The 13,580-nt window shown below is 34.5% G+C and overlaps 1 protein-coding gene across 4 annotated transcripts; it reads left to right on the plus strand.

Annotated features, from left to right (window-relative positions):
- Positions 1–2,114: 2,114 nt before the first annotated feature.
- On the plus strand, positions 2,115–5,548 carry LOC127257683 (uncharacterized). 4 transcript variants are annotated; one of them, XM_051284147.1, is made up of 5 exons: positions 2,115–2,393; positions 2,702–3,442; positions 3,485–3,571; positions 4,060–4,234; positions 4,676–5,548. In XM_051284147.1, the coding sequence occupies exons 2-5, from the start codon at positions 2,702–2,704 to the stop codon at positions 5,287–5,289; spliced, it is 1,617 nt and encodes a 538-aa protein (XP_051140104.1). In that variant the 5' UTR covers positions 2,115–2,393; the 3' UTR covers positions 5,290–5,548. The 4 variants fall into 4 exon arrangements, with proteins under 4 accessions (XP_051140104.1, XP_051140105.1, XP_051140102.1 ...); XM_051284148.1 differs by having other exon boundaries at positions 2,116–2,393; positions 4,063–4,234; XM_051284145.1 differs by having other exon boundaries at positions 2,116–2,393; positions 2,702–3,571.
- The last annotated feature ends 8,032 nt before the right edge of the window (positions 5,549–13,580 follow it).

Raw genomic sequence — 13,580 nt, forward strand, 5'->3', positions numbered from 1 at the left:
GATTTCTCCTGAAAAACCCATTTCTAAATAACTCTTGGGCCGTTTGGCTTATATTCAGACCCATTTAGGATCTTACTGCCATTTACAGGCCCATTAGACTTTACACCAATCCTTAGTCCAATTTTATAAGTCCATTCTCGAAAACCCTACACATTGGTTTTTTTCTTGCTCAACAAAAATATTGCAGATAGAATCGTATATAATATAAATCATAACATTTAAGTCAAAGTTATTTTATAAAATACGGAGAAAAATATATGATTCCAAAAAAAATAGAAAAAAATAGTTATAATTGTTAAGGTCTTTTCAAAATATGTGAATATTCTTCACACCAATCTACGGTCATAACTTGAAACACCGGAGATGGAGCATCTGGTCTTGCAAACGTTGTAAATGCAGTCAAATAATTTTTTGGCATTATTTTTTCATTTATATAAATATAAATAGATAAGAAATATATATTTACTTATTAGAAAATAAGTACTTCAAAATTTTTAATTAATACATATACATTATCTTTCTAAAAAATACTAAAACTTTCTAAACAAATATATAAATATATCTAGATTTTCTCCATAAAACTATCTAAAAAAAAGATATAAAGATACTAACAACCTTGATACTTCATATAATATATATATATAAACAGAATGATGTGCAAGATAAATTATAAAAGAAAAATTATAATTATTTATTTACAAAAAAAATACTCTGCTTTAAACTGAGTTATTTTCTTCGTCGTAATCGAGCAATTTTTTGCTCTGCTTGGACGGTATTCATCTATATAAATATAAATAGATAAGAAATATATATATTTACTTATTAAAAAGAAGTAAGTAATCAACAAAAATAAGAAAATGGTGGGTCCACCTAAGTCGACTACACCAGAGACAAGCGGAAAGTCATAATTTGCTTTAATTTAATTACTATCATTCAAAGAAATAAATAAAATAAAATAGGACATAGTTAAATCGTTTAAATTAAAAATTACTTACCACATCAAGAGAACTTCAGATCCAAATCCATCCACACTCCACAGTTAGCACCATCAATGTCGAGAATTGCATTAAAAGAAAAAATGGAAACAAAGTAACAATTAACAAATTGAAATAAAAAAAATTAACAATTAAATGTAGAAAAATATGATAATTGTTCCGAATTTTTGAACAATTAACAATTAAATGTAGAAAAATATTAAAATTGTTCTGAATTTCTGAGATGTATAAATAACAACGGAACTACCTTAATACAAATTATTCTGTAATATTCAATCAGATTCTTCAACCCAAAGCAAAATATCAAAATTCTTTGGGAAGACAAATGCGTATCAATGAAAATTCTCTGAGGAGACAAATGGTTGAAAGCGTAATATGAAACTTTCTTCAAAGAACCAGATTTTTCAACCCAAAGTAAAATATGAAAATTCTCTGAGGAGACAAATGCGTATCAATAAAAATTCTTTGAGGCGACATATGATTGAAAGGGTAATCTGAAACACTCTTTATGAAACCCTTTTCAAAGAACCAAATTTTTCAACCCAAAGCATAATATAAAAATTATATGAGGAGACAAATGCGTATCAATGAAAATTATCTAAGGCGATAAACGGTTGAAAGCGTAATCTGAAACCCTCTTCAAAGAACTAGATTCTTCAACCCAAAGTGAAAATTCTCTAAAGAAACAAATGGTGTGACAAATGGTTGAAAGCGTAATTTGAAACCCTTTTCAAAGAACCATATTCTTCAACCCAAAGCAAAATATAAAAATTATCTGAGAACACAAATGATTGAAAGCGTAATTTAAAACTCTCTTCAAAGAAATACGTGAGTATGAGAGAAAAAAATTGTAAAAAAAACTATAAAATTTGAATAAAACTATATAATTTGGCTGAGTATTTTTTTTTATCTTTTTAATCTGAAAATTTCAAAATTCTAAAATACCAGTAATTAAGAGAAGGTGGTCCACACCTTTTACTGTAGTTATATATACATTTATATATACATAGGATATAGTATGTTATACTGTTATCATTATTAATCTTTCGTGGAAAGTGGAGGATGACACGTGTCAGGCGATTGTTGACTAGGCCAATGATTATACATTCGTACGCAGTGTTGGCGGAAATTTCGCGCTGACCACATTAATGTCGGCGCCTCCATCAGAGGAATTGGGGTTTCGCCGTTGCCTCACCTCTCCTGTCGTGTTACACATCCATCCCTCCATCGATTTCTTTGCAAGCACCAGCTGAAATCGGAATCGACGATTGAGATCGCCTTTGCACCGCCGCCGGAATATCTCCCTCGCGATCGCCTCCAAGATTCCGAGTAATTTCCCGCGCCTGGTTGGTTTTCCGAGGATTTCCATTTCTAGAATTTTGGCGGGAGCTGCCAACGGTAGGTTTCTAGCAGTTATTATTCCTTTTCGATTATAGGTGTGGGCAATTTCATGAACAATTCGGTGGAGTTTTGAATCGATTGTTCTAAAGTTTGTTAACTGTGGGAAATTGAATTAGTAGTTCCTCAATTTGTTATCATGTTCTGAAGTAGGATTAGGGTTTCTGTAGAGATATGTATATGTTTGATTTCTTTGATTTCAGAATTGGGGATAATACGGTCGTGTTGATTATTTGACATGGATTTATGTTCATGTCTTACGCGTAGCTGCAGTGATTGATTAATTTAGCATGAATTTGTTGATCCAGATGAAGAAGAGTCAAATGGAGTGGAAATCAGAAACAGAGAGTGTAATTGCCAGGATAATGGGGCTTGAACAGCTGCGGCCTAGGCAGCAATTAGGCAAAAACCGGCGAGCTCTTTCCGACGGCTATGTCCGCAAGACTTCTGCGATATGTGTGCGTAACAAGAGTTTGGTCTCTATTGGCACAAAGAACGTGAAAGTGGATGCAGTGAAGGATGAGTTGGGACATGTTTCGGTGGTGGGTAAAAGCGATGAAAGAATAATATTGTTGGAACCTTCCGAGGTGCTTCTTGCAAATTCGATGGATAGAACCAGCTATCGAAGCGAACAATCTTTTTGTGAGACGAGTAAGGATTTTTTGATTGAGCTTCGTAAATCAGGAAAAGAGACAAAAATTAAGCCTTGGAAGATTGGTTGGGAGTTGGAGAAGGTAGTACATGGCTTCAAAGATGGGAAGTCGGGCATACATTCAAAATCAGGGTATAGAAATCAAGGCAAGGATGTTAGCAATTGTATGGGGTGTGTGAGAAACATCAACAAAGCCTCTCGCAAACTCCCAACCAGCAAAACGTTTTCCGCTGTATCAACCCCACAAAATATGGAGAATGACCATGTATCACATCTTCCTACAAATCAATCATCTCTCAAACCACATAGCTTTGGGACAAGAAAGAAAGTGGCTCGACGAATTGATTTTTCTGAGGGGGCTGAAAGGCGTAAAGCAGTCCATGTGTTGGAACCAAAATATGGCAGCAGCTGCAACCAATTTGAAACTTCTCCATTTGCTGACAAGACAGTGTGGCAGAGTGTGCGAATTTCTAACCGAGATATCGAGGATGAAATGAATATTGATTCAGGGAATTATGAGTCTCTGGTATGTTATTTTCCTTTTATTACCACTTTAAAAATTTGCCAAAAACGCTTCATTGTCTTTGCTTTGTTGTGGAATGGCTTGCCATATGTTGGTGTGATCAAAATATCGTTTGCAATTGATTTAGACCAAAAATGAATATACTAATATTGCTTTCACTTCAATTTTTTGAAGGATAAAATGACATTTGGTATAAGGATGAGTAGATACTACAAAGAGAACGAATTTTCGTGGTTTGTATTTTAGATTTATGCAATAACAGTTGATCATGTGAAACAATATTCCCGTCAAGTGTAGAAAATTTCACGAAACTTATGTATGTTCTTTGATCTGCCTGTCAACCTAAAAATCACCATTTGACTTCACAGGGTGTCCCATGGGCTGTCATAGTTTCGATGTTTTTAATAAACAAAGAAATTTTCAATTAGTTGTTGTGTATGAGTTTGATGACTTTGATCTCAATTTATAATTGCGCGTGTTCTACTGAAAAGCAGGCATTGGCGAATGAATTTTCTGAAGAATTATCAACTTATTCAAACAGTTCCAGAATCGGCAGTCCAGAATTTCCTGAGAATCCAAAGAGAACCGATCAGCATAGCCCCGACTCAGTTCTTGGAGCAATTTATGGACGATACTATTCAACTGATCAATGCTTTGACGACATAGGTAATTGATTCATGATTCTATTTTTCATAGTTATATAAATTGAATTCATATTTCATACATTATATTACATAATAATAATAATCTTTTATACAAATACACTGTGGTAGCTATTTTATAGTTCTTAACCAAATTTAAATGACGCAAAGTAAAAAAGCATGACATTCTGCACACACATGCAGACACACACATATATATAGGTACAAATAATATGTCGGTAATACTTTTTCTTATACTTATAGTTATAGTATATATATATACTTTTATTCATTGGCAAGTTAGATAGAATCGTTGCACATTGTTTCTCCTTGGCTCCTTCACATTTGATCTAATCTGATATCATCTTCAGATCTTAATGAAATTGTGGACTGGTGGACTTTCCGTTTACTTTTATGATGTCAAGCAACACATGCCTGAGTGATATTCTTCCTTTGTTGATTTTAGGTCCCCAGATGCAGCTTCAGGTCTTAAACTTGGAGATGGAAGATCCGTACTCGGAAGGATCCCAGATGGGTGTCTCTGAGGATTATGATTCCGAGGAGCAGTTTTCTGATCTCCCTCACAACGGAAGAAAGATTCGAATGTGGTTGGGAGACGAAGAAAGCCGAAAGTTCTCTTACATGGTTGATGTTCTAGATGTGGCTGGATTTTTCAGTACAGCATTATGTACAGATTTCAACATGTGGCATACTTCCGAATGCCCCATAAGCCCCTCGGTGTTTGAGGAACTAGAAAAAACATACGGAAAGCAGGCATCATGGAAAAAGTCCGACAGGCAGCTTCTTTTTGACTACGTGAATTTTGCGCTGGCGTGCATTTTCTTTCCACTACCAAACCTTTTCCCATCTATAAAAAGCACTCTCTGTGCTAACATGAGACGGGATGAGGTTGAAGATCGATTGTGGACAATGCTAATCACCGAGGAGAAAGAAAAGAGCAAAGTTCTGTCCGGAAAATCTCTCAACGAATGGTATGAGGTGGAGGAAGGTATGAATATTGTCTATAATGAATTGGCTACAGAACTATTCGATGAGTTGGTGGAGGAATTAGTTCAATAGCTTGTTTGTTTGTTTGACGATTTCTGTTTCCTTCTTTGGTTTTTTTTGCCCTGATTTGTTTTGCTACGCATAGTCGTGGATGAGTGTATTGTTCGTAGGCAAATTGTCTTACACGTGCATACGTAAAATTTTGGTGTTACACATTTTTTCCTTTGGAGGGATGGATAGAGAGAGAGATGAAGACAACACTAGCAAGTTTGTATTCAGGAGTATAAAAAATTCGAAGAATATAGCAATATGGCATGCATGCATTTGTTCATTTTCGAGTTGCTCTGCCCCTTCTGTATTTTGTATTGTTTGTTCGTTCGATGATGTTCTTGACGCAGATTAGATTGGGAGGAGTACATCCATTTATGCTACGGGAGCTTGTAGATGAAAGGACTTCGCCAGAGGTTGTGGCTTGATAGCACGACGACGGAATGCTTTGGAGGTTAGTAAATATTCATACATACAAACATGTTATCTACAATGCTTATTGTAGGATGCATTGTTCTTAAAAGTGTGATCTGATGTGTATGTTTAGAATTTTAGTTTGAAGTATTTGTTATATTATAAATGAAGAAGTACATAAGTAATATAAAAAATATGATCATCCTTTTGTGAGTAGATAAAATATATATTATATATATATATATTGATATATTTGTATTATAAGACACTGATAGAAGTATTTTTGTCATTTCTACTTAATTTGTACTATATTTTGATATAATAATTAATATTTAAATATCAACACGCAAAAAGTAAATGTAAACCTTTAAAGTGGACGGAGGGAGTATTATTTTATACATTCTGAAATTGGGGCATTACAATGATAATATGGTTGGGGCTGCTGCTCATGGAAATTCTGGTGTCTATTTCCTTGATGTTGGAATCTCCTTTATTGATAGGGTGGTTGCTGATTGGATGCTCAGGTATAGCATACAGTTTCTACTTCTAGTTCATATTTTTCGGGTGCTTGCGATTCACCATTAGCCTTTTAATTATTCTCTTGATTTTCAATTTCCATTGCTTGATGTTTTTTTTTTTTTTTATTATTTATCCTATCTTGCTTAATCAGCTTGGTTAGATCTTAACTTGCATTTGCAAATTGTCTATTTTAGTATCTTGCGCCATTGTATCAGGTAATTCATATGATTCCTTACTTGTTTGGCCATTTGTCTTTGGCCAATTGCTCCTGCTGGAAGACATTTTTTATAATTATTTTCCATGTATTTGCGGCACCTCGGCTCATTAATTAGTGACCAGTGGCTAAGTCTAGAGTGGCTCTTATCTGAACATCAACCCTAGTGTAAAAAGTCTGAATATGAAGGTGATCTAGAAGTTCATGGTGCGGACATTTGCGAAGCATGGTTTTGAAGCACGACCAAGCTTGCGGCAAGGTCTCTTCTACTTCTTATTAAATTGAGGGATTTCCAATCTTTGTAGCACAGTCTTGCTGGAAGGATAGAAGTGAGAAAATTGTTGAATTTGTTCCGCGAAGGTAGGCAGTGTCTGGTGAGAGTTAATCCATTTGTGAGCCTTGCCATAGAGTGAAAATGGAAATAGATGGAGCTTGGTTTAATCTTCTGATATTTGTTGTATTTCAATGTTGAACACACTCTGGCGAAATTCTTAAGATGGTCATTGGGGCTTTCATTCTTCAGGCCACCAAAGAATTCCTGATCTTCTAGAGCTACCAAAGATGGCTTAAACTCATAATTTCCTCGGATTTTTGGCACATCATTGAGGACCAGGGTTGTAATACCTTCGGAGTTATGCCGGTGATAGGCCAGCTCCCATGAATGAGCCGGTGTCAGGCCATCCGAGATGGAATGGTAATTAGATGGATTGAATAGACTACTCATGTCAATAATGTGCACATTTCTTTTCGGAAGACCTATTGAAAGAACTATAGAGTTATGCGTGCTTGCTCTAGAGTAATTTGAGGATGGGTAACCCCCTGGGAAACCTGTTGATGATTCCTGGAGAGCACATTATGATGCTAATTCTTAATCAACTCAGCCTATCTTCTGATACAAACAACCTGCCAAAGATTCACAAACACTTCTTGAATTGCGACCAGGTCTCAAACACCCTGGCCCTCAAATGAAATACTTACAATACAAAGGCATATCAAATCGCACAAGAAAGATACAAAACACATTTACTAAGGCATTTTGGCACAAATTATGACAAGCTTAGTCTAAAATTGCAAAATATCTTTATAGAAATTATTAGGAAAACATGTCCAAAATTAGTGTTGTTAGTTGGATCTCCACGCTACCTCCTCTGGACAATCCTCATTTGAATTAGGGCCTTAATGCTGGCTAGTTTCATCTTCAAAGCCAAACACTCTGGGAAGCCAGTAGTCACCTGTAAACCGTATGCTAGTTGGGTGACGTACAAACCAGTGGCAATAGTACGTATACGTCCATTGGAGCTTCACAAATGGCCATGCGACCCAATATTGGTCGGTACCACCCTTTCGATGCTCCAAATGTACTTCAAATGATCTGTAGTGACAACGCTCACGATGGAGTTTCATCCTGTCAACGTATTGGGAAGAATGTAATATATATACCACAACACGGGGAGGTGAGTGCCGAACCTTGGACTGCCCCACAAAGTAGACGGTGGAATTTGTGACTGACCGCTACTAGATTTCTTGTGATATTTGCATTCTTCATGGTTTTATAGTCTCTAGTCTTTGTAAAATCTTCATCGTCCAGGTCTATCGTAACTGAAAACTTTGTGACCAATAGTTGAAAGCTTCGATTTCCTAGTCGAAAGCACAATGTCACATGATAGTTGAACTCATATAAATGCTTCATTTCAAACACCGGTGTAATCATTAGTTCAGGCCCGGCCCAAAATGGAGCTCAAGTGGCCCGCAATAGTAATATATATATGTATAAATAATTAATAGTATTATAAATTTGTTTTAAAATATGTTTAATATCTTAAAATAAATAAATAAATTTTATATTTATTTTTAAATAAATTATTTTAATTTAAGTTTTATTTTTTAATTAATTTACTACTTATGTATTTATTTGTGTTTTTAATGTGTGTTTAATATTTATAATATTTGGTATTTTTATTTTGAAATATGAAAGTTTGTAAAACTATGTGAATGATATTTTATATTTTTATTTTATTGTGTATGCATATTTAATTTTAATATTATATTTAATTATTGTTTAAAAATGGTATATTTTATATTATTAAACAATTATATTCTTTAGGTTTTATTTTTTTATTTAATCTATATTTTGTTATTTATTTAAATTAAATAATTCTTTAATCTAAAATTTTTATTATTTTTTAAATACACAAAAATATTAGAGAACACAAAATAAGCTATTTGGATGCTTTTATTTAATAAATTTTTTTGACACTTTAAGATTAATATTATCATAAAATATATGCTCACACAATATATATAATATATTCTATCAACTAAAAATAAAATAAAATTAATAATTCAAAAAAAATTATATTTTTTATATTATTGATATATTTTTATCATGTTTAGCATGAAAAAATATAATTCATTCTAAAAATATTAACAAACACATTCTTTTTATTTTAATATTTTGATACATAAAAAATAATTTTATTATTTAATATAAATTGAACATTTTTTATAATTATATTAATAAAAAAGATATGTATAAAAGTCCATTTTTAAATTTTGCCCCGGCAGCATTAGTTCCAATGTCAACGAGCGTTGCATTGCAATCGAGCAACACACAACAACCTCTATGACCTGGCAAGGAACTTATCATTAACACGCCAACGACATAGCAACAATAATTATATGCTCGGCCACTAGCTGGGGTCGGAATTTTCTACCGTAACTATCTTCATAGGTACGCAATTCTGATCTAATTCTAAATTTGTGATTAGGGATCTTCTATTGTTATTCATGATCTCCGCACACTAATGTCTACTGCTCCCACCAGTAACGGTACCAACAGCAGAAGAAACAGTTTTTCTCACTCTACAGTTTTCCTGTAATGCCGATGCCGACATGCCCGGATATACTCCCCATAACAACCCACCATTTAATCCACAAAACCTCTGATTTTAACCCTAGAAATGTTATTCCCATGACAACCCGCCATTTAATCCACAAAACCTCTGATTTTAACCCTAGAAATGTTATTCTCTTTTCTAACAAAAGTAGAAATCGAACAAGCAAAAATAAGACATACCACTCGAAGGGTTAAACCATCAACAATTTAGGCCATAGATTGATTATTTTAAAAAAAGTAAAATAATTCAAAACCAATTCACCTTTTTCTAGGCTTACGCTCCTAGCCTACGCGCCATGTCTCTCAAACGTGGATTTCATACTGAGATTTTCCAAAACTGGGAAAAAATAAAAAGACCAATAAATACGCGGATAATCTTATATATTGTACAATAATTCATATTAAAGTTTATTGCATGTTAGCAAAAATGACGCGTTTTCGTGTACTTGGAGGTATATATATATTTTAATTTAAAAGTTAAACAAATTATGCAGTGAAATTTAAATACTATCCCTGTTTCATAAGAAATGTATTATTTATTTTTTTGTATTATTGTATTTAATATTAAAAATATTCTTATATTCATATAATTTATTCTACGAATATCATTTTATTTGTATTATAAAAAACTAATAGTAATAGTTGTTTCTTTTGTATTACATATTCATATAACAATTAATTTATACGCAAAAAACCCATGGTTGTTATTTTTTGGGACGAAAGTAGTAAATTATTTAATATACATATTTAATATAGATGTATACCTAATAAAAAATTCCTTCACCAATATGACAAACTTTCTTGGGAAGTTTGATTGATTATCAATTATTTTTCATTGAAATTGGTTTGGTTTCTATCATGAATTTATATATGGATTGTATTTATGTATTTAATTTTTACTATATGTATACTTTTAAAATAGGTTATTTTTCGGTAAAAATAAAGTATCAATATCATATTTTAAAGAAAAAATAAGACAAGAGAACAAACAATCATTTTTTTTTTCTTTTAAGCTAAATATGAATTTTTCTGTTGATTTTAATAAAAAAATTATATAATATATTTCATATTTATATAAAACATATCTAATACTAATTAATTAATTATTAATATATTTAATATTTAAATATTCAAGATATGGGTTTTTGCGCCCACTGATTTATTATTTAAAAGTATTTCTTTTAATATGTTCGATTCATAACAATTACTTAAACTTTCTAATACCAATTCCGGTTGCATAAATATTTTTAAACTCTTTCTATTATGAATTCTTAATTTTTTTTTTATATTAAAAATATTGTTGAGCATTAATTTCGGATCCTAGAATTCAGCCTATGATTTGGAATATTAGAGGGGCCTACTTAAGGCCAGGCCAGTATAATGGCGGTTCATGTGTGATCGGCCCATTCTTTGCCTCTAGACCGAAGTTTGAGTGACCGAATTAAAAGAAGATCGGATCGCAGTTATCGGGGCATATTTGGGCCGCTGTGACCAAATTAAGGTGAATTCGGTTCGTTTAAGGCCGGTTGATCAAAAGGCATCCAAACGCCAGAACTTTGGGTTCATGGAGCATGCTGTAATTGCCCCTCCGAAAACGTGGACCACAAAACAAGAAATTGTCAGCGGTTGACACACGATCAGCTTAACCGGATGATGGGAGTTGAAAGGCAGTTTCAAGAAATTGTATATATGGATCGTCAGTGACGAAGGCAAGCATCTTCAATCCTCATCACAATTTTAGAGAAAATTCATTGAGGATCACCACTTTTATTTTCTTGCACATTTTTACTTGTTGATTTAGTTAATTATGTCTGATGCTTAGATTCCATCATCTCAAGTCCGAAAAAATCAAGTTTGAAGTCATTCAAGTTTTATTTTATTTTGTTGAAAAATCCAGTTCAAAAAATTGACAACCATAGTGGGAGTCAAGACAAAATTAGTGATCCTACGTCCAACGAAAGCTTTATAAGTCTATGATCCGGATGAATTATCGAGAGGATCCATATGGTAGGATTTTAGTCGCAGACTTCTAATGTCTCCACTGAAGTTCTTACTTCGGGGATAACTAATCTAGCCATATCTACTTCAGGAAGAGTAGTCCCTATGCCGGCTGAATGGTTGGCATATGTTCAACAAATGAACAACTAACAAATAATCCCCATGCCAATCGAATGGCCGACGTATGTTCACCCTCGCGACTTCATGAGAATTTCACTAGTCCATCCTATGTGGACAATACCATTTCAAGTGCTACTATCCCAAATGGGTGGACAGGGGAAAGACTCCTTTCACGTACCCTATTGATATACATTGGGGGCAAGATATGATGTTATCCCTTCGATTTTCACTCGGGAGGATAAGCCTGGGGGACAGGCACACGACCTTATCCCTATTCCTGACCACCCACCTTAAGGGTGGATCCCGAGGAGGTTGCACAAGTTCTGAGGGTGTCTTTCAGAATGAACCCACAAATAAAAGATCGACCATCATATCATAGACCGTTCCCCAAAAATAATCATCAATGAACATCCTCTTTCAATGAACTACCGACCTCCCGACTTCCACACATTCTCTGAAGAAGACTGTGCCTCCACTATTGAGCATTTAGGCAGGTCCAATGCTCAGTTAGGTGAAATTGAAAACAATCCCTATTTCTAACTTCAATTGTTCGGCCCGTTATTGACCAAAACAACATTCTCTTTGTTTGTTAACCTACAGCCTGGGCAGATACAAACTTGGGAGGGTCTAGAAGCAGCATTTCTTAAATAGTTTTTAAACTCCATTCCGATAGTTTTTTCAACCAATTTGTTGGAAACAAGGCATATGCCAGAGGAGAGAACTTCTGAGTTCATCAAGCAATTTCAGCTCATGAAAGGATAATGCTTGACTACCATTGACGAGGGGGAGATGACCACCTTAGTGGTTCGAAATATGCATGCTCATTTGCGAGAAACCCTCACTGCTCACAACATTGAAAATTGGGTTAAATGGGAGAACGATCAACATTTTAGGAGAGGAAAAATACAGCATGGCCAGCATGGAGTCAAAGTCATACATACTGAATTTAGATCATTAATGAGAAATAGAGGAAATGGTGGCCAAAATTTTGAAAGGCAAGCCATATGTATGCCCCAAGCTCAAGCCCATACTAGGAACATAGGACAATACGGATTAACCCACATTTGACACATCCAAGGTGGATGAGATCTTTGATATATTGTTAGTAGAAGGCTAAATTCGGATACCGAAAGGGCAACGGTTGACAACCAAAGAAGAAATCAAAGGTAGGCCTCATTATAAATGGAAAAATTCATTTACTCAGGACAAAAGTCACTTTACTTATTTTTGGAAGGAAATCCAAAAAAACGATAAAAAGGGGCTGATTAAAATCTGTTACTTTGGGAGTAGAGCAACAACTGCTCTTAAAAGTAATAGTGGCAACAATGGCTGCAAACAAGGTCGGGGAGGTCAAAAAACCACTAATTGCCGCCATGTAAAAAAGGAAAGACTAAAAAGCTCAGGACATATGAAGCTCAAGTGGCTGAGAAATGGAACCGACTACATGGGTCATATGAGACGGAACCCAAAGATGGAGCCTTAGCACCAGATGAGCCTTTGTGTAGGCCACATCACACCAACTATGATAAGTGGAATTGAAATATGAGGCCCTTGCTCACCAATATTGATTCCAAGTTCCCAGGTATGAATCGTACCCATATTCGAAATGCCAAAAGTAGGTATGCCATCATGCAAGGTCACCGGTTGGTCTAGGGTACGGTTGATGACCAAAAGAGGTAGAGTCTTGAAGTTCAACCCGAACTAGAAATCTCAATTGATATAGAGACTGACCAAGGAACGGTCAACAAGACTAGTAATGAGAAGCTCCAGGACTCAGGAGCCCCCACAAAAGAAAGACAAATGTTTTCAGCATAAGTTCTCTCATCACATAAATATATACTCAAGAAGAGAAGAGGTTGAGGGACCTCGAGAAATTTCTTTTGGTTACTTCTCTTTGACCGAAATAAACTCCCTTATGAGGCACCAAGCGACATTGTCAGGTTCAAAGCCCAGTATAGGTAATATACTTGTTATGTATGAAATTTAGAATTACGTTAAAAATCCCAAGGTAAAAGAAAAAATGGGCCTGACAATAGAGTTGATCGAACTGGCTGAAGGACACCGTGAGGAACTCAAGGAAAATAGGTTTATTTCTATGGAAAATACAGGTCGGGAGGTCCGCAGGTCGGAAAGTCCTCAGGACAGAGAGTCCTC

Source organism: Andrographis paniculata, unplaced genomic scaffold (assembly GCF_009805555.1).
Source record: "Andrographis paniculata isolate CXL003 unplaced genomic scaffold, ASM980555v1 Contig58END, whole genome shotgun sequence".
Lineage (NCBI taxonomy): Eukaryota > Viridiplantae > Streptophyta > Magnoliopsida > Lamiales > Acanthaceae > Andrographis > Andrographis paniculata.

What these genes read in the sequence shown, in the direction of transcription:
- LOC127257683 (XM_051284145.1), top strand. Translation starts at nt 2,702, where the DNA reads ATGAAGAAGAGTCAAATGGAGTGGAAATCAGAAACAGAGAGTGTAATT. An exon ending in CAGGGAATTATGAGTCTCTG is followed by an intron (nt 3,572 to 4,059) that starts GTATGTTATTTT and finishes TCTACTGAAAAG; the next exon opens with CAGGCATTGGCGAATGAATT. An exon ending in TCAATGCTTTGACGACATAG is followed by an intron (nt 4,235 to 4,675) that starts GTAATTGATTCA and finishes TGTTGATTTTAG; the next exon opens with GTCCCCAGATGCAGCTTCAG.